The sequence below is a fragment of the Temnothorax nylanderi genome, unplaced genomic scaffold (genome assembly GCF_030848795.1).
Source record: "Temnothorax nylanderi isolate EJ_2023f unplaced genomic scaffold, tnyl_v1.0 TNYL_tig0043_pilon, whole genome shotgun sequence".
NCBI lineage: Eukaryota > Metazoa > Arthropoda > Insecta > Hymenoptera > Formicidae > Temnothorax > Temnothorax nylanderi.
This window is the reverse complement of record NW_027249105.1, coordinates 1,310,797-1,331,620: the sequence shown is the minus strand read 5'-3', so window position 1 is coordinate 1,331,620 and position 20,824 is coordinate 1,310,797. Positions and strand designations below refer to the sequence as shown.

The 20,824-nt window shown below is 39.4% G+C and overlaps 3 protein-coding genes across 7 annotated transcripts; 2 read left to right on the top strand and 1 right to left on the bottom strand.

Annotated features, from left to right (window-relative positions):
* The first annotated feature begins 278 nt into the window (after positions 1-278).
* LOC139771722 (protein MEMO1-like) lies at positions 279-4,889 on the top strand. Its single transcript, XM_071704704.1, has 8 exons — positions 279-736; positions 1,260-1,341; positions 1,430-1,498; positions 1,843-1,955; positions 2,197-2,308; positions 2,476-2,695; positions 2,801-2,905; positions 2,994-4,889. The coding sequence occupies exons 1-8, from the start codon at positions 685-687 to the stop codon at positions 3,129-3,131; spliced, it is 891 nt and encodes a 296-aa protein (XP_071560805.1). The 5' UTR covers positions 279-684; the 3' UTR covers positions 3,132-4,889.
* On the bottom strand, positions 4,812-14,591 carry Obe (activating signal cointegrator 1 complex subunit obelus). Of its 4 annotated transcripts, none has more exons than XM_071704688.1 (13): positions 13,934-14,244; positions 13,173-13,847; positions 12,609-12,749; positions 12,342-12,430; positions 12,001-12,149; positions 11,666-11,911; positions 7,373-11,578; positions 6,630-7,121; positions 6,358-6,548; positions 6,111-6,273; positions 5,721-5,990; positions 5,273-5,612; positions 4,812-5,191 (listed from the first exon to the last, which is right to left on the bottom strand). In XM_071704688.1, exons 3-13 carry the CDS (start codon positions 12,737-12,739, stop codon positions 5,103-5,105), a joined length of 6,366 nt encoding a protein of 2,121 aa, XP_071560789.1. In that variant the 5' UTR covers positions 12,740-12,749; positions 13,173-13,847; positions 13,934-14,244; the 3' UTR covers positions 4,812-5,102. The 4 variants fall into 4 exon arrangements, with proteins under 4 accessions (XP_071560789.1, XP_071560788.1, XP_071560792.1 ...); XM_071704687.1 differs by having other exon boundaries at positions 13,224-13,847; XM_071704691.1 differs by lacking the exons at positions 13,173-13,847; positions 13,934-14,244 and adding an exon at positions 14,458-14,591.
* Positions 14,592-15,115: 524 nt separating this feature from the next.
* Sccro3 (defective in cullin neddylation 1 domain containing SCCRO3) lies at positions 15,116-18,235 on the top strand. 2 transcript variants are annotated; one of them, XM_071704701.1, is made up of 4 exons: positions 15,116-15,358; positions 15,833-15,999; positions 16,236-16,543; positions 16,736-18,235. In XM_071704701.1, exons 2-4 carry the CDS (start codon positions 15,915-15,917, stop codon positions 17,333-17,335), a joined length of 993 nt encoding a protein of 330 aa, XP_071560802.1. In that variant the 5' UTR covers positions 15,116-15,358; positions 15,833-15,914; the 3' UTR covers positions 17,336-18,235. The 2 variants fall into 2 exon arrangements, with proteins under 2 accessions (XP_071560802.1, XP_071560803.1); XM_071704702.1 differs by lacking the exon at positions 15,116-15,358 and adding an exon at positions 15,365-15,608.
* Positions 18,236-20,824: the final 2,589 nt, after the last annotated feature.

Here is a 20,824-nt window from a genome sequence, read left to right as displayed (position 1 = left end):
GCAACTGCTAGTTGAAGAATGTTATTTTCACGTTGCGCTTGTCAATTACGGTTGTTAAAAGAGAGTTGGCGAACTTTTAACTTTTTTGGCGACAGTAAACTGGCAATCGGCAATCAGAAATAACCCTCAACTAGCAGTTGCCAATTTTGCCATCGTTTGCGACGTATTGTAGAACCGGCTTTATAGCCAATAGCCAATAGAATCACTCCGACTCAATCGCTTTCCCAACAATCCCAACGAGATTGCAAATCAGCCATGTTGCGCTCTTTGTTTCTTTCAGTCAAGGAGTCAAGTGAGTCAAGGCAGGTCATATCGACTTTAGCTGACTTTAGCATTAGCATTCACCTGTATAATCACTGAATAATCTATGGGGAGAGGAGAGACCGAGAGACCAGTAGCCAAGGATTTGTGATAACGATAACGTTTTATAAACATTTTACACTCGATTAAAAAAAAAAAAGATATACATACATATTGATATATATGTATATGTATGTATATATATATGTAAAACTTCTATCTCTCGCTTGCCTCGCTTGTGATCGTGATCTCGCCGAGGCTCTCCTCATTCAGCACTCTCCTCAGTGCTCTCACCGCTCTCACCTCTCACGAGTCTCACGCTGGATCAAGTGCTAGTCGAACGCGAAGCTAGAGTACGTACGAAACAACGCGTTCGGCCCAAAAATGGCATTAATTAGGAGAGCCTCTCACGCTGGTAGTTGGTACTCGGACAACGGTAAGAGATCGAAAAATGCACATTTTACTCCTCGCTCATTCTTCTCCTCGCGCTCGTCGATGACTGTTTACTCGTTACTCTCGTTTCTCCCGTTAAGAAATCCCGATCAATGGATTTTTGTGGAAAATATTTTAAATTGCAAACTTACTTTTATCATTTAGCGAATTTGTTAATTGATTGCGCGGTATATAAAAATAGAACCACGATAATATATGATATGGATAAAGAAATTGAAATTTAGCTTGATAATTTACCTCTGTGGAAATACATATATGCATGCATCATGTATGTATGTACATACATACATTCTCTCTCTTGCTCATTACACCCTACACGTAATATCGCATATGTGCGTGCGTCAGGTGATAAGAATCATATGAAAAAAGTTTGAAGCAGAGGCTGTGTAAATTTCTATAATTATCGCATATAACAAATACATGTACACATATGTATTTATCTATAATTGTGTAATAAAAATTTTCGACTTATATATCGTCAAAATCACAAAATCCACGTGCCATAGGTTCGGAATTGAGTAAACAGTTGGAAGGTTGGTTGGGTGCGGCCGACTTATCCCATGGACCTGCTAGAGCAATCATTGCCCCGTTAGTAATCATCCAATACAATATATTCTTCAAGTTTTTCAAGATACACATGTATGTAATACAGCCGTAAAAATGTACAATTTTACAGGCATGCGGGATACAGCTATTGTGGGGCGTGTGCTGGGTTTGCTTACCGACAAATTAGTCCTGTAGTCGTGTAAGTGTGAATTATGTTAGCTATGTTATTTTAGCATTTTACTAAACAAGCGTCTAGTTACAGTTTACAAAAAATTATATACCTATATGTATAAAGACACATAACTTAAACCTGTCTTTATATCTATATTATTTGCATATATTATTTTGTATTTGTAATAACGTTTCTCGTTGTAATCATGATAAAAGACTCACATTAGTCCATTTAGGTGATATTGCAATAGTTTAATAATTGCATCAATGTAAATTTTTATCATATATAAAGTAGCCTCTATAATATATAGTTTAGTTTGTAATTTTTCAAATTTCTCAGTCAAATGAACCGTGCAACGTGCTGTTATGCAGCCGTAGGATATTTATTCTAGGGCCTTCTCATCATGTGAGATTACCAGGTTGTGCCCTATCTTCGGCTTCCATTTACCGAACACCGTTATACGATCTACATATTGATCAACAAGGTGCTTACATGTAGATCTTGTTACTATCCCTGCTAATGTCATATTCTCTTTTTTTTTTAATGCTCAACTTGTAACAAATATTGAAAAATATATATATGTATATTTTTTTTATGTATGGAAAAGTGCTTCTCTCTTGTGTGTGCGTGTGTGTGTGTGTGTACAATTTAATCGAGGAGGATTATACTTTAAAGCATAATCCTCCTCGATTAAATTCACTAAAACGCATATATATGTTTAACAGTGAGAAGAGAACTCGAAGAAACTGGTCATTTTGAATGCATGGATCTGAACACAGATGAAGAGGAGCATAGCATTGAGATGCAGTTGCCGTTTATCGCAAAAGTTATGGAAGGGTACGTTTAGATGTATAAATTAATTCCCACCTACAATTACAAGTACTGAAAATTATATTGATAAAAAATTATAGTAAATAAACGAGGCTTGTACAATCTCTCTGTTTATTACTAAATAACAAGATTGGGAAATATAGTTACCTTATTTATATCTCATATATATACAGATTCAAAGACTCATTCACCATAATCCCGATTTTGGTGGGATCTTTGAGTCCGGAAAGAGAGGCGCTTTACGGGAGACTGTTAGCACCTTATATGGCTGATCCGCAAACATTGTTCGTCATTTCTTCAGATTTCTGTCATTGGGGACAACGTTTTCGCTATACTTACTACGATAGATCATGTGGGCCTATACACAGATCTATTCAAAATCTCGACAAAATGGTATGTTTTTGAATCTTTGAGTAAGAATGGTAGATAATCTCGCTCATTGTAATTCAAAAATATCGCAAAGTTTAATTCCATATATTTCCACGTTTATCAAATTAGGGTATGGACATTATAGAGACTTTGAATCCTCCGATGTTTACTGAATATCTTAAGAAATATGGTAATACTATATGCGGTCGACATCCAATCGGCGTTTTATTGCAGGTAATACGAGAAAATTAAACGTTTGCATTAGATAAGCGAGTTAGATTAATCTAATTCTTCTAGATAATGTTGTATTTTATCTTTGCAGGCAATTCACAGTTTTAAAGGAAATACGAATGGTCAAAGAATGAATCTAAAATTTTTGAAATATGCTCAAAGTAGTCAATGTAACAATATGAATGACAGTTCTGTCAGTTATGCTAGTGCTTCCTTAGTTCTCGAGTGATAAAATTCTAACTATATGATTCAAGTATATGGTCGTTGGTCAGTCTGAGTGTAAACACTTTTTTTAAGTGGAATGATGTTTAACAGTAACATGTGAACGGTAAAATTCTATAAATTATTAAACGAGATTAGGCTGAACGTTGAGATTTTATAACGCAAGAGGAAAATATAAAGACACTGAATTTAACTGCTATAACTTTTAATATTATTTGTATTATGTGGCTATTAACGCGACAGGCGTTTGGGCGAGTGTTAATTCTTGCGCTACATATAACAGATAGAAATGTACCATTATTGAAACGTTTTGCATAAATGCATTTCGGTTTATTACTTACAAAAGATATTCAGTACTTCCAGATTTCAATATGGGAAGGAGCTTAAATATTTCTTTGCTTTGATTCTCGATACAACTTTTTTAGAATTAATTTTAGAATTAATAGCCAAGTGTGTTTCATGTGCACTTTTGAGAAAGCAGACTTCAAACTATTGGCAAAGAAGAGAATATCGTGTTGGCATTTACAAATAAGATTAAAATATTAAAGATATATTAAAATTGTTAACTTGCGTATCTAAATTTATATTTTAAATGTGCTGTTTGTGTTAAATATAATTTTTGCGGTGCTTGAATCTTGTTACGTTTAGGCTATTATGAATTAGCATAATTTTAAAGTTGAATGTTTTTAGGTTGACATAGATTAATATAGACTAGAATTACGAAAATTCATACTGTTATAAAGATAGTATTTTCGCAATTCTCTCTCTCTCGCTCTCTCATATATATATATATATATATATATATATATGAAAAAGAGAGTATTTAAGAATATTGGTTGTTAAATATTTCATGTGGAAGTGAAACTATTAAGGGTGCGTTCCACTTGACGCTCGCAACGCTCTTAGAATCATTTCATTCTTGTTATTTGTCAAATAAACAAGGACAAATAACGCTCACGAGCGTTGTGAACGCCAAGTGGAACGCACCTTAAATCTCTAGTTTCTTCAGGTATAATTTATCATATAAACAAAGCTTACTTGCTTTATTTCAGCATTTTACTGTGATTTAAATTAATTAAATTAAATTAAATTAAATGCACTACTGGAATCGGGAACATTTTGTTAAGTCTCTTCTGTGCCCTTAGTATGAACAATCTGTATCGCAATCGATATATCGAGAATTTTTGGACTTAGGATTTAAAATACATATAGTTTTCTTTTTCTTTCTTTTCATGCAAAGCAATGGAACGATCTCATATCCTTCCTATTCTATAATCTATTGTTACCTAAGTATAGAGGGGAGGGAGGGGAAATAAACCGAATAAGCTAAATATTATATTACTGTAACACGATGTAAATTTGAAAAGGGGTCAGTATATATAACCTACATGTATACAATAATTTTTAATTTCTAATGTTTCTTTTCCTTTTTTTTTTCTTTGCAAACTTCTGCATCAAATGTATTTCTCGAGAACCTCAGTAATCTGCGATATAGAATCCTATCTCACTAAAACATTAATTAAAACGAATGATATACTGCAACAGATTCATTTCGCAGTAAGAAAACTCATTTGTGACAAAAATATTGTACGAAATCGTATTGTACGAAAGCTGATCCTGCACGTGTTGCTTTTTCTATCTTTATATACCGAGGTAATAAGGTTTATATTTGTATGAAAAAAATATATATAATCCATACATATATATATTTCATAGACGTGTAATAAAATTATGTGAAGAAAAATATACAAGTTTCTGTACACAACTTGCTATAAATATCCCGTAATTATCTCCGTATGCAACTATAGCAAATCTCATCTTTCGCTCATTTCAAAATATATATATATAAACAATTTCATAAACTTTCTTTTTCATCTCTTGTAATCCTTATATTAACGATATAGAAAGATTTGCGATAATTGAATACAATATCATCTGTTGTTTTTTCAGTCTTAGATGTTTGGTAACTGTTAAATATTTAGCATTTTACATCTAGACAAATACTGTATTGTTGATCCAATCCCATGTAGCAGTCAGAAATCAAGTAGAACGTTAACTTCGTCAGTCCTAAAATAAATGTCCAAATTTTTATTTCAAGAAACTCGTGAAGATACGAGACACGCGTTACAAACAAGCTGATAAGTTTACCTAAACTGTCGGGTGCAGTAAATAGCAATTGATGATATCTCTGCTGACTATTTATACCAGATACTCTTTTTAGAGCCCATAATTCTCTATTTTGAATGTCGCCTAGTACCAAGAACCAGTTTTCGTCTTTTCCTTTTAAAAACATTGGACAGTGTGCTTTTAAAGTTTTAGAATTGTTCATTCTTTTCAATCCAACAGTTAATGTACACTCTTCATTTCGTCGAACAACTACAGAATCGTCGTCATCAAGCTTCAACGTTATCCTCTTCTCGCCGTTCCAAGAATTCTCCAACATTAAATCAACAGATATTATCGGCATATTTTTAATTACTTGATGTATCTAGAAAAATAGGCGTTTTAATTTTTTAAATATAGATTTAACATCTCGTATAATATAAGTATAATATAGATAATGGACATTAGAGAGATATCTTTTCAATTCTATTACCTCGCGTATTTGATCTACCCGATACTGTCCTTCGTGCAAAATCTTTGCGAGTCTGTTATAATTGTCGCATGTGATAGAACATAATAGTGGAAGAGCCGACGAGTTCATCGGCAACGATGAAAACAAGTGCAAATCTTCCTTCCTTATATGTGGTAACGTCATAATTGCAGATTCATCTATCCATCGTGCTTGCACGATCATTTGAAATAGTTGCATTATCCTTAATGCGCTCGTTAACCATCCACGTTCCGCGACTGTGTCGATCATTGCCTAAAAGATCTTTCCTGTTAGTTTATCGAGTCCAAATTATAATGAAAATGAATAATACGTATAAAAGGCGTTAGTATGTCTTTCGTATATCTTTCGTAGGGGAATCAAATTTATTCGTACCTGTATTATTCTGATTGCTTGATCGAGCACCGATTTCAAATCGGTGATATAATCGGTGCAAGACAATGGCAGCCTTGAGAAATGCGCTTGCAGCAAGAGAAAGGCTTTTGTATTTGGAGAATCATACTGATTCACGGAGTAACGGCACAGTTTCGCTAGTTCCCTAATTAAAACATTTGCGCTTGTAGATAACAATAAGCGAAAGAAGCGGATGGTGAACGATTCGTCTCACACTTTCAAGACTTACTCATTTAACAATTCCTCGTTATGTCGCACGGGTAACTCGTTGTATTCGTGCGAGTTGCAGAGTATACGTAAGTACTGATCCAACGTCAAGTTTTCCTCGAGCGATTGCGTAAACATCAACATCGTATTGTGCGACAAATAATAGAATGACGCTATCTTACCCATCGGTAATGAAACTAGAGTTTGCTCGTCCTAGGTAGAATCATATCAAAGCGTTACATCTATCTGTACTGTATAAACCATTATGCTACTCCATTGGATTTGTCATCGTACCTCATCGTAATCGACACATGACGAATCCATTAACGACTTTACGGTAGTTTCTACCAATCTCGAGAGATATTCGTTGATACAGTGAGGCTCCAAGATATCCAGATCGTAATATTTCGGATTTTTCATCAATCTTCGAAAATAATATGTCCACGTTAAGTAATCGAGAAACTCTTGCTTGTTCTTGACGGTGCCAGCAACGATCTCGGCATTGATATGATCGGGTAATACTCCCATCAGACTCGACTCCACGGGGAATGGTTCGTACAAAAATTTCTTGTAGAAATTCTTCTTTAAGTCGTGAACAAGCACGACCGCCACACCGGAATTATCGAATTGCGGTCTGCCAGCGCGACCCATCATTTGGAGAACGTCCGTTATCGGCATATCTACGTAACGTTTCAGCTTGCCGTCGTAATATTCCGTGCCCTTAATCACCACCAGATGAGCGGGGAAATTAACACCCCAGGCCAAGGTGGCCGTAGTGATTAGTACCTAAATTAACAATGGATTAATACAACATTCATACAGTGCGGGATAGTCATTTTTACATTTATACAATACTTTTCGAAACTGTGCTCATACATGTGCTATATGCACATGTATAAGAAGGTTGATAAACTTTATTCGTATAAACATAAATATCTTGATTGTTTCCCTTATGCTATTATTTCTATATTACGTCGAATTTGACGTGGCGTAATCAAAAAACTGTCACAAGTATTGCAGTGTTGCAGCATGCATACCTGTATCTTATTATTGACAAATAATTCCTCGACGGTTCTCCTGTCTCTGTCTTGAAGACCGGCGTGGTGAAGGCCAATTCCAAAGGCGAGCGTGAGCTTTAGGTTCGAGTCATTTATATTCTCCAGAATGTCGTTCATCTGTTCTTCCGGCATGCGTAACCACTGCTTGGAATTATCCTCCGCCGCGAGATAGGCGATCAGATCTAAGGCAGTCAGGCGCGTTTGCCTGCGAGAGGATACAAATACGAGAGAGGGACTGGCGGGCGCGTGTTGTCTAATCGCCTGGAAGGTTGGCCTATTCATGGTCGCCATCCGGGGACAATAGTGGTTGCCAGGAAATCCGCTGATGTGGACCTCCAGCGGCACGGGTCTCACGGACGGCCGGAAATTGTAGAGGCCCATCTCTTTGATGCCGAGCCAATTGGCCAGGTCTATCGCGTTAGCTAGCGCGGTCGAGAGCCCTACGACTCTGACCTTGTTGTGCGTGTGGGAGGATATGAAATTGGTGCGGGAGACGATCACCTCGAGGACCGGTCCGCGGTCCTCGCCCAGCAGGTGAATCTCGTCGATCACTATAAGCGCCACTTTCTTCACGTAGCTGCGCGTTTGCCAGCTCCGGCTAATACCGTCCCACTTCTCGGGCGTCGTGACGATCACACTCGCGCCGGCTATCATCTTTATGTCGGGCGACACGTCCCCGGTCAGCTCCACCACCCTCTTACCTAGCCGCTCCTCCAGTCGTATCTTCCAGTCATTTATGCGCTCCCTGACCAGAGCTTTCATGGGCGCTATATAAACGACCTTCCGATCGGGATGCTGTTTGAAAACGCGAAACATGGCGATCTCAGCCGCGATAGTTTTCCCCGAGCCGGTCGGAGCGCCGAGGAGAACATTGTTATCCGTGTGATACAGACAGTGGAAGATCTGCGTCTGTATCGGATTGAAGTGGGAAAAATTGTACAAGCTCTCCAAGTCTGGATTTTTCAGGGCGGTTATCGGTAACGGCTGCAATTCCAGGAGATTGGTGTGCGGGGGATGAGTCTCCGGGAGAATGAGATCGTGGAAGGTCAACGGAAATGTGGCCTCGCAACCGAGCCAATGATCGCTCGTAACTTTCACCAAATATTGCGACGGCAACGATTCGGACAGCGGTATGGTCACGACGAGTTGTTGCTCGAGATGCTGACAGACCATCTTCTTCGTCAGGATAAAATACTCGTGATGATAAATAAAGTTAGTGTCCGGATCCTCGATCCATATCCAGAAGGCTTGCGAATTCTTCCCGTGAACCTTGTCGTTCCAGTGGAACTGCGGAACCACGTTCAGCCGTATCCTCAAGACGGTGCGCGTGATAGGTTGTAAACTATGTACTACGTCCAATGCGGGCAATTCGTCGCAACACTTCTTCACTAGGCTCGCCGCCCGTTGGTCCCGCAAAATATTGCCGACCTCCTTCGCGTCCATCTCCTGCAACCGATAGATCTCGAGGTCCCGTCCCTCGATCTTCTCGACGATCTCCATCGAGAGGCAATCGAATTGGCGCAGCGGCGTCAGAAAGTCCCACTGTCGCGCCTCGAACATCTTGGCTATCTGCAGCAGCCGCCCGGCCATTATCGCGTTGTTGCGCCTGAGCATGATCTCGAAGAGTGCCCTGGCTATCCGGACGGCGTTCTGCGTAACATACGCCTGATCGGATATCAATGACGCCGTGTCCACCCGACCCCTGGACAGATAGGTTTGCAGCAATATATTGACCTTACCGTGGACATTCTCCACGCCGCCTTGCGCCACGAGCTGGCAATCTCGCATCAGCTGGTCCAACTCGTTCATCTCGTCGTCTCGTACCTTGAGCTGCTCGAATTCCTGAGCGCGCGATATCATCGCCAGAATCTCCGTCTCGGTCATGACAGGCTTCTGGAGCTCGTTGAAGATCTCGACCGTGTCGTACTTGAGGTAGTAGTGGCTCGCGGTACGTCCCAAATCGGTCGCGTTAAGATCACCGGTGCGCGCGTCGTACCTGATCATCCGCGCTTTGTCCAACGCATTGGCGGCCACGTCCACGAGCTCCTTTCGCTTCTTCTCGAGATTCGTGTCGTTGACGAGAGTTTGATATACCATGCCGTACGCCTGAAAATTCAATTTCATCCGTACGAAGAGGTAGGTGTAGCTCAACCACTCGACCGCTTCCGTCACATTTGATATCGTGCCTAACGCTATCTCGGCATTCAGATTGTCGGCCAAATACGTGACGAAGCTGCTCTCGATCGGTATTTGATTCGTCAGCAGTGACAGATAGTGCGACAGCTTGTTGTGGGACGTAATGATGACCGCGTGTCCCGACTTGTCGAATTGCGGCCTGCCGGCACGGCCGAAGATCTGCAGGACGTCCAGGATGCCCAGGTCCACGTACGAGCCGTGCTTCGAATCGTAGATCTCGGTACCGCGGATGATGACCGCGTGCGCGGGCAGATTCACGCCCCACGCCAGCGTGGAGGTGCACACCAGCACTTTGATCAGGCCTTCGGCGAAGTATTTCTCGACCAGATTCCTGTCGGAGCGCAGCAAGCCAGCGTGATGTATCGACAGCCCGCTGTTGAACAACTCACCGAGATGCCTGTTGCGCGACTTTGCAAACGCCTTGTTCACGTACTTGGCCTGTCCGTCGGCGAGAAAGTACTTGAGCGTATCGTTCTGCGAGGCCAGTTCCCTCAGAACGTTCGCCGTCCTCGCGGTAGCGTTGCGCGCGTGCACGAATACCATTACCTGATGGCCCTGTTGCACCATCTCCACGACCTTGTTATAACACACGAGGTCCATGTCGGTCATCTGTTGCAACGGCTTGACGGCCTTGACGCCGATGAAGGTTTGACTGAGGGGCACCGGCCGGAAGCGATGATCGAAGTAGAACAATCCCTTGTACGGGTTGACGCGCAAAAATCGCGCGACGTCCACGTAATTCGGAAGCGTGGCGGACAGCCCGACTATCCTGATCATGCTCTGCGACGATTCCACCTGGCGCAGGGTTCTCGCGACCAGCGCCTCTACCACAGGTCCCCTGTCACCGTGCAGCAAATGCACCTCGTCGATGATGAGCAATCTCACGATACTAGTGAGGGAGATGTCGCCCGTACCCTTTCTCGTGACGACATCCCACTTTTCCGGCGTGGTCACTATCATCTGAGTCTGTTGGATCTCCCGTTTCGTCAGTTGCATGTCGCCGGTCAGCTCGCGAACGCACACGCCCAGAGGGCCGAGTCTCTTGTTAAAGTTGGCGGTCATTTCCGCCGCTAGAGCCTTCATTGGCGCGATATAGATTATTTTAAATTGACTCTTCTCCAACTGTCCATCTCGAATGTTCTGCTTCAATTGATTCACCACAGCCAGCATGGCCACGTTTGTCTTTCCCGCTCCGGTCGGGGCGCAAATCAGAAGGTTCTCGTTAGTGTTGTACGCCGCGTTGAAAACAATACTTTGAATTTTATTTAACGACGGTACGCCGCTGAAAGCCATTCGGCCGATCTCGTCTAGAGAAGATATCGGCACGGGATCTATCTTAACGTCGATAGATTCTTGCTTCGATATCGGTATGTGTACTTGTTCACAGAGTTCGCTATTCTCCCTTGTAACATCTTCAGCCAGCAGTAACTTTTGCCCCGACACAACGCTCGCTCGCTTAGCGCTCGCTTTAGAATCAAATACAAATGGAAAGTTTTCCTGCGCGCCTCTCTCCAGAACATTTTTCTTAGGAAATAGCGGGGCACACGTGGCTCTCAATGCTTCCTGTTTCTTAATTTGCAGCTCGATCTCTCTTTCCTCGGCTTCCGACTTGCCGTCTCGCTTGTTCGCCATTCTGTTGATTTTCTTTTCCTCCTTACGTACTTGCTTGCACAACTGCTTTTCCATTTCGGATTGTACAGTTACCTGGCCACTCATTATAGGCCCCTGTACAGCTGTTTGCGGTCTCTTGGTCACTTTTGATGGGACGAACGAATACGTCGATACGATGGTCTTTCGATGTTCAATAACGTATTTGATAAATTCAAAGTGTTCGCAACCTAACATATCGAACAGTTCCGTTTGTATATTTTGAGAGTTTGTATATTTTAATTTTTCTATTATTATTGCTGCAAAATCCTGACATGACATTTCTGTACTGCAGTTGTTGTAGCAACTTTGTAATCCTTCTGTGAATGTCGCTTTGTCAAACTACAATTGAAAGATGAAAGATGATTGGAAAATTGATTGGAAGATCAATTTCTTTTTCTTGTTCAAGCATTCAACAGATATACTCACTGCTCTCTTCTCTATTAAAGGTTTCGTTTCATGTATCATCATTGTAAATTTATCAGTATTCGAGCTTGTCTTTTCCGTGGACATATTGTGAAGTTGAACTGTATCGGGCCACATGGCTCTGGCTCGATTATAAGGAATATCTGTGCCAAAAATCTGTGAAAAATCTGGAGCGTTTGCATTCTCTTTGGATTCTGATAACAATGCTATTGCTTCTTCACGACATTCCATCTGAATTTTAGTGATTACCTACATAGGATTGTGAGAAAATATAAACAGTCAAAAATAACGTACGTTATGCGACAAAAATCAAAGTTATAGAATACATTATATCATACCCGCATCATAGCTTCTGCAGATTGATACGTTAAATTTCCCGATTTTTGGCCAAGTATATCATATTTCTTTCGCGACAAATTTTTGTCTTCAATTAATAAACGCAATGCATAAACTGTGAATTCGTTAATAACATTTGGGCAGTCGTTTGCTGGAAAAAAAAAAAAAATTTTTTTTTAAATTAAATTACAAGTTATTTAGTTGCAAAATACTTATTAAACAAAATACGTTATCCAATAGAAAGTAGAGTGTCATTGAGTGTCATTAGATTTTCCAAATCTAAGTTAAAAAGATCATATTTGTTAAAAATAAGAGTATATCTTAATTATTATTTATTACTCACCTAAAGCTTGTTGCACAATGTTTCTTAATGCTTGCAGATGTGCCATAAGATGTTTAGATGCACTTTTGCTTATATAATGCCAATCAAGACTGTTTGTAACATACAAATATACTAATATATTATACAGATAATAAGGAATACCTGTGTGCAAACGCACATTTATATCTAATATTTGTAGTAAATGTAACATGTAAAATCTATATATAAATCCACAAGATTTGTTAAACATTCCATACATATTTTTTTCAACATGAAATATCCATTTACCTTTTTAATCTTTTTGTCCGTTCTTCTCTTTTTTTCATCAAGTCATTTAGTTCCAAGTCTAACGTTTCTCCTCTGCGTTCCAGAGAAGTAAACATCCGCAAAGATCTAGTGATGCGTGGTAATTTCGGCATCGTGTATTATCTATCAATCAAATTAGATATTATTAATATGCAATATTACATCTATATTCTATACTATATACAAAATGCCTATTGCCTGTATAACGCGAGTGTCGTGAATACACATCCGTTATTTTGCATATCTCTGACTTACAAACTATTAATTTGTAGGTAATACAAAAGACTTTCCGCGTTACAGAAAGACGGAGAAGAGAATATTTATTACTATCATATTATTGCATAAAACATAGCTCTTTGGTGTATATTATTTGCTTTCACATTTTGAAACAGATACGCGAACCAAGATAGACGATATAACAATGAGATTTTTTGTAGGTTACCAAAATTATCAAACAGGAAAAATTATAGCCTAGATGATAATTTACAATTACATATTCAAATCAAACGCTTGAAATCAAATTGAAAGATTTAAGAGCACACACACAATTAAGGCTTTTATTATCCCAATATCCCAATCATTTGAAATCTTCCTTACGACAGCCTACGAACAGTTGACCGACAGTGATGAACTTTAAGTAATCCGAGAATGCGCGGCTTGGCTTATCGCGACATTATATGAGTCGTCATCTCAACGGGACCAGATAATATAAGAATACAATATACTTTTTTTATATAAAGATGTAAAACTGTTCCGTACACGTAGGCGCGCGCGTATGCTAATTAATATAGCAAAAGTGATAGCGCCCCACACCACACGCCACACATATGTACTGTACGTACATCCATACATACATACATATGACACGTCCGAGCCTGTGTAAAAATCAGTCTCATCGGTCTTACACGATATAACGCAATATTTCCGCGAACAAACTTTGGAACAAAAACATATATTGCTCTTTCGTTTGTTTAATTATAATCTTATAATTAAGCAAGTATCGAATGTATACTTAGTTCCAGGAATGGATCGAGTAAACTAATAAACTAAAAGAGAGTCGTAAACGCGGTAAAAAAAAAAAAAAGAAAAAAAGCGTTTAAAAAAACACGTAAATATGTCTCTCGTCAGAGAAAAAGGTTTCTTTCTGCTCTCGTAAACGAGTCAACGATCACGAGTCGAGGCGGAGGCGGAGACGAGGACGAGGGCGAGGGGCGAGGCAATCTGGAAAATATTGGTCAATTGTCAATTTCTATCGCTACACACGATAAGATCGGGTTATCGGGTTTCGAATTTACGTATTTACATACCGGAAAGAAGCTTTGATAATAGAGGCTTTGATAACAATTGAAATTGCGCAAGAAAGAACGATGATCGTCAACTATCGAAATGATGCAGAAAAGCCCATGCGTCGACTGCTGAGTGCTGATATACTCAATACTGGGATAGTGATGCCGATTGCTGCGTACCGCGACAACACCACCTCCCCCAGGCCCCAATCGCATTTTCCTTTTTCCGACTGTTTCCGACTAATCCGACTGTCAGCAGTCAGTTCGTCAGTTGTCACACGTTTCTGACGTTTCAGCACTTATGTATATGTATGTTTATACTGCAGCGATTCGAATCTGCCCCTGCCCTGTTCATTTTCTAGTCCATTCTAGTTGATTCTAATCGTGCCAGGATGCCAATGTGAGAAAAACGAATCTCTGATTCGCGCAAAGACTCGCGACTCGCCACCCGCCAGTCGCCAGCGATGGCCAGCGACGCCAGCCCGAAACCCGAAACCCGAAACCCGAAATGCTCGAATAGAGATATCCCACACCCTACAACCTACAACTGATAACGTTAAAGGGCTTCTTTTCCCTCGGCTAGCCTGAGGCCCTGAAACACGAGGAACTGCAAGGAACGTCTTCGTCTGGTCTCGCGGTAGTCTCGTAGTGGTCGCCAGTCGTCAGCGGTGTTTTCCTTCGAGTCCTTCGAGACGGTCTGAGGTCTGAACTAGTCTGAAGCGGTCGCTCGTCGCTCCGGTCGCTCGCGGTGGTGATTTGTGGTGAATGCGATGCGACAACGTGTCGTGTCGTGTCGCGTCCTCATGTCAGTTGCGTCGCGACCAGTCGACCGCCTGTGATCTGTGATCTGTGATTTGTGATCCGTGATTCGTGATCGCTGCAACCGTGGCCGCGTCCCGCGATCGCGGTGGACAGCGGTGGATGAGCGTCTCGCACGCTTGGATCGCTTGGAATGAGATGGAATGAGATCGCTTCCGCCGTTGTCGTTGTCGTCGCACGGCCTCACGGAGTTACATCCTCGCAAATGACGCAGGCCGAGTTTCACCGCCACCACCGTGCGCCGGACGCTCGTGTTTGGCTAGGAAAAATGTCCGAGGACATGAGGAGTAACGCGGCGACCTTCCTCCGCCAGTTCCACCGTTGACCCGTCGCGAGGACAATTTTAGGGAGAAAACGACCAAGCCACCAAGCCACACAGAGGAACGCGCGACGCGTCTGGGCTGGGAGCTGGGAGGCTGGGAGCACTCCTCTCCTCTGCTGACAGTGCTGACAGTGCTGACTGCTCTCCCCGTCAGTTGACTCGGTTGACTCGATCCAAGGATCGATGGATCGATGAAAGCGGAGACGAGGCGACGCGACGCGACAAGTCTCGCTTGATTGAGATTATCGCCGAGCGTCCGCGGATCAACCGGAGGAACCACGACAGATACGTAACAATAAGCTAAGGTATCTTGAGCCGTCATCTATACTTTTATATCGCGTGCCTTTCTTGGTTTTCCCTCCTAGAATGCCAGTCTCGTCACTCGTTCTCTACCTCCACCTCCAAGAAGGGCAAGTGGAACTTGTCCTCTCGAAATCGCGCATCTTCCCGCAAACTTGCGTTTGTAGTTGTTACCTACCTACTACCTACCTACCTACCTACCTGTCTGTTTTGATGTCGACCAAGTTTCTCCCGAGGTTTCTCCAAGATTAATCGGTAAGCCTAACCGATCTTGCACCTCGCACCTCGCGCCGTCGACGATTCGGTATTCTTGTCCCTCTGTCCTCGGCATTCTCCAGGAAATCTCCGTGTCGTTAGTGTACCAAATCTTACGTTGACTTGAACGTTGAACGTCTGCGTTTAATCAAGACGAGTCGTCGATTATGTGACAAAGCAGAAATATTATCAATTAGCCAGTTATCAATATTGTTGTTCTTCAGCTTTCCATCAAGACTGCCAATGTAAGACTGAATTACTGATGCGTGGCATAATCGTCTTTGATGTCAAGCACGGTCAGCATCAATGGGAAACTGTTTTTCGTGCTTCAAGGTGCCACTTCCACCATCGACCAGCACTGCGCAATCGATTGTATTGGAGCATAAAGACGGTAGGTACAACTAAAATGTCAATATCAGTCTCTCCCTCTCCCTCTCCCTCTCCCCCTTCTTCCATACGTAATTACGTTTTAGTAATCAAGTTTGTTTTTTTTTATTGTTAGTTAAAACTATACATACAAAATGATTTAGTCGTTAGTTTCGTCAGTTCCAAGTATCGCTCCTTTCGCGCTATGTAAATGTGAATGTAAATGTAAATTTACAATTTGTTTTTCATCACCTTTCATAGAAACGATGGAACTCAGAGGTTTGTTCCCAAATTCTTGCCAGCAATCCGGTTCTTTTGTGCCTGAAACACATGCGAACGGGAACAGAAAGTCTACAAGTACGTTACCTACGATTAATAATGTAGGCTCGGATAATTGCGGATCTGTACCCAATGCACAAAGTAATCTGCGTTTATCGCGAGGATTCTACGCGCGATTACAGCCATTAGGACGATCTAGTACGTCGTCAGGTCTTAATTTAAATACCGAACCTAGGCAACAAAGGGAACCATCGGAGAGCAAATTAAATGCCCTTTTCGACCAATACAAGGTACAGCATATGGCAGATACGCACCGATTTCTATTTAGATGTGTGTGTACACACTAAAAGAGACGCTGCTATATAAAAATTTAAGGGAACGTTTGTGGAGATTACTGTAGCGAAAAATTGCTTTATAATTTTAAGCTTATTAAGGATTACACGATAACTGTGACTAATACGTATCATGTGTTTGCTTTTAAGGATCCTCATGAAGATGTAATATTAGCTGACGGTATAGAAAGACTCTGTGATGACTTACAATTGTCACCCGATGAATTTAAAGTACTTGTGCTCGCATGGAAGTTAAATGCGGAGCAAATGTGCCAATTTACGCGCCAGGAATTTGTCACGGGATTAAAAGCGATCAAGGTCGACAGTATACGCGGTATACAGGCACGGTTGCCTGAGATTGTTCAAGAATTGACGATCAATAGTGATTTGTTCAAGGATCTCTATCGATTCACATTCCGATTTGGCCTCGACGTGACGTCTGGCCAAAGAATCTTACCAGCTGATATGGCGATCGATCTTTGGAGACTCGTTTTTACGATACGTGAACCTCCGCTTTTAACGAAATGGCTCAACTTTCTTGAATGTCATCACATCCGAGGGATACCTAGGGACACTTGGAATATGTTTCTAAACTTTGCCGAGAGCATCGGAGACGATCTTGGTGCTTACGATGATGCGGAAGCGTGGCCAAGCTTATTCGATGACTTTGTAGAGTACGAAAACGACCAAATGAACCAAAATATCACTAAAGATGACATTATGAAAGATACTTCTGTCGACAAAGCTTAATGTTCTTGTATTAAGAAAAATGACTGTGAGAAGCGAAAGGATTTATTATCTTAAATCTGACTTTTGAACAGGATCATCTGGCATTATCCTGCGATTGACATTTTATTCTTATCAGTATGATCAAGGAAGCGATACTTCTGATTATTATTATTATTACACTTTTTTAATATCTATTTGTTATTGCGTCATTCTGTTTGTATTCGGTACTCTATTTCCTTATGTAAATATAGCTTATTTTGTGTAATATTTAACTGCCTGTATGCGTGCGTGCGTGCGCGCGCGCGAGATGCTAGAAATACGCATAGAGAAATCTCCATATTACAAATTTTAATGTGCTAGCAGCATATTACATGTTATATATTTGTTTTGTATGAACAAAGCACATTTATTATCAAAGTTGTATTTTTACACTTTGAACATAATGATATACGTATATCTAACAACATGTCATGTTCTATGCAATTAATACAATTGCTTATAATAATGAGCATGATGAATAATCCGTATCGAGAGATATAATTGTGCTTATTTATTGTGATCAGCTACGTGAACGCGCGATATCAGATAGATTCTTATCCATCTTACGAAATGTTATTTTTACGGAAAAATCTTGGAACGCATACAAATAATTGCATAAGACTATCGCTTTTTTTTTCATTAAGTTGTGATATATATATACAGCGTATTTTTGAATTATACATATGAGTACACGGTGAAGAAGAGAGATACAAGATTATAAAATTTTGATACAGCGATGAATAGATTACAGCTTTGAAAACAAATAGAGCTGAATATTGCCAATATCATGATATCCGATTTGTATATTGAATTATATTTATACTGCATGGAAAGATGATGAATTATACTATTAATCTAATAAATTGGAACATTAATTTTTAATTCACAGATATAGCAATGTTACGCTGTAGATCCTTCTTTGAAATCTGAAGCAGCTAAAGGGATTGTGTGTTTTCAGTTTCCATGTTATACTATCAAACATGGAAAATGTTAAAACATATGTTATACTTTCAACACGGAGAATGTTAAGTCTATCTTATTTATAATTTAACAGACAAAAAGAAGTGTTGAATTTTATTAAACTTTTGCAAATTTATATTAATATCTATAGAAATTACTTGACGAGTCACAAAAAATCATAGATCGAAAGAAGGATATTGTGCAAGAACTGACATTAATTGCGCTATAGCAATTCCATAAATTCGTATTGTAAAAAGAAATTTTTGATGCAATGTGGAAATTCTATATTTAAACTAAAATCTCTATAGAAATGATAGTTTTAGCAGACAGTCCTGAGAAAATTCTGTTCAAAGGAGTTTGTTCACGGAAACGCGAGAAATGTAATTTTACATTTAAGAAGAAAAGCTTAGAAAGAATTCTCACGATTCGAATTTGTGATACAGCGAATATAAATATATACAGTCCCCAATTAACATTTCTTACATCTTTTGGACATGTGAGTGAACAAATTTAAAGCTATATATATATATATAGTACACAAAAATTTAAAAAATTTACCTCTGATTAACTACATTGATGTATCTTGTTAGGATAATGTTGCATATTTAAAATTTACATAAATATACTTAATGTAACGCGATGTACTTGCTATAAATTTCGGTCATGTGCAACTCTAACATTTATAAGAATATTGCAAACAATGGAAGGTGTGTACTAATTTAACTTTAATTGTTCCTATTTATTTACTTTTTTTTACTTTGTTTATGAAAAGTCTTAATAACACAGTCAGAAAAAAGATATATTAACTGATGAGTATAGCCAATATGTAGTGACTTGCATATTATTAAGAATGTGGAGGTTTCTTTTACATTTCGCGAGCATATAAGGTTGTTTATATATGTGTATATAGTGCCACGTCTTTCTCTGAGATGACAAGGAGATCTCGATCGAATTAGTATCGTGATAATTTATTGAAAAACCAGGATATTACATTGGTTCAACAAGAGAAACTTACATGATATATAGTGCAATTCAATCTGTTGCAAATAATTTCTACAAAAGATTATATATATATATATATATATATGCAAATAGTTTTTTATTTCAATGTGAGCCTGAAATGAAAAAGAGTTGACATTCTACAAAATCTACAAGATATATTTTCAGAAATATCGTGCTTGAAAATATTCACCGTCCTTTTGTCCATAGTACCTGATACAGGTACAATATGGCCACGTTCCGTAACGCGCATATGCGCGCATTTTCTATAGTAAACGTTACGTATACTATAGATAAATGCGCGCATATGCGCACGGAACGCATCAGGGTGAGTAGAAGGCTTGGAAGTACGATTTAGATTTTGAAACGACGTTTAAGCAGAGGATTCAACGAAATATATATCGTGATATATGATTAATATCTCTAAATTTCAAGTATTATTTATGTTAAGGAAATAATAATTTTTTATGTTATCGTTGAACATGTATTTATCTCGTATTTTATGATTACTCTTCCGATTTTTTAAACTTATAAGTTTAGAAAGTTCCCACTCCCTTGAACAAATTGTATTGATACAATTTTTTAATATAATTTCAGTGATGATTTATGATTGAATATGATTTGGATTGAGGTTATTGATATGATGACTGTGATATATAAATTCACTTGGATTTATTCTAGAGAATTCTCTTTGCGTCAGCATGATCTATTAGCTAATAAAAATTTTTTAAAACATGTCTTAAATATATATGAATATGCACTGTACTTTCGATAAAAAGAGACATATATTAATATATTTTTGCTTTTCATGGCTTAAAGTAAATATTTGAAGTCGAAAATTTAAGCATAGATATATTTATATCTAAATCTAAGGAATTAAATATCCATCTGTACGTGTATTACTGACAAATGAGTATTATCTGCAGTAGCTCACACACACACACACACACAGACCGACACGATTTTCTAACGCTTACATTTAATTATTAAAATACAAGTAGCATTATTAAGGCCGTGGCACATAGAAAAACTTAAGCAGTAAACAAATCAGCCAATCACAGTCAAGAACTTAAGGCACGGCCCTAAGGGCCTTGGCATATAAAAAAACTTTAGCAGTAAGAAATCAACAGTATGGATTCGCTACCGCTTAGGGCCGTGCCTTAAGTTCTTGACTGTGATTGGCTGATTTGCTTACTGCTTGAGTTTTACTGCTTAAGTTTTTCTATGTGCCAAGTCCCTTAAGTGCCCATCTAAAATAGGTTTTAAGCCCTAAGCCCTAAAAATTGACCAATCACAGTTAATTATTCTCTTCAAATTCAATTGTGATTGAACAATTTCTTAAGGCTTAGGGCTTAAAACACCTATTGTAGATGGGCACTAAGCGGTAGCGAATCCATACTGTTAATTTCTTACTGCTTAAGTTTTTTTATATGCCAAGGCCCTTACTTAAGATAGAACTTAAGATAGCCTTGAAATAAGATCCGACTATGAATACGGACCTAAGAGACTCGC

Bases quoted from the DNA above. Each gene is read 5' to 3' on its own strand.
- LOC139771722 (XM_071704704.1), top strand. From the start codon at position 685: ATGGCATTAATTAGGAGAGCCTCTCACGCTGGTAGTTGGTACTCGGAC. The intron at 2,309-2,475 runs GTACGTTTAGAT...ATATATATACAG, and splicing joins ATCGCAAAAGTTATGGAAGG to ATTCAAAGACTCATTCACCA. The intron at 2,906-2,993 runs GTAATACGAGAA...TTATCTTTGCAG, and splicing joins CAATCGGCGTTTTATTGCAG to GCAATTCACAGTTTTAAAGG.
- Obe (XM_071704691.1), bottom strand. From the start codon at position 12,739: ATGCCGAAATTACCACGCATCACTAGATCTTTGCGGATGTTTACTTCT. The intron at 11,912-12,000 runs GTATGATATAAT...AATCCTATGTAG, and splicing joins CTGCAGAAGCTATGATGCGG to GTAATCACTAAAATTCAGAT. The intron at 6,549-6,629 runs GTACGATGACAA...GATTCTACCTAG, and splicing joins CATGTGTCGATTACGATGAG to GACGAGCAAACTCTAGTTTC.
- Sccro3 (XM_071704701.1), top strand. From the start codon at position 15,915: ATGGGAAACTGTTTTTCGTGCTTCAAGGTGCCACTTCCACCATCGACC. The intron at 16,000-16,235 runs GTAGGTACAACT...CACCTTTCATAG, and splicing joins TGTATTGGAGCATAAAGACG to AAACGATGGAACTCAGAGGT. The intron at 16,544-16,735 runs GTACAGCATATG...TTTGCTTTTAAG, and splicing joins CCCTTTTCGACCAATACAAG to GATCCTCATGAAGATGTAAT.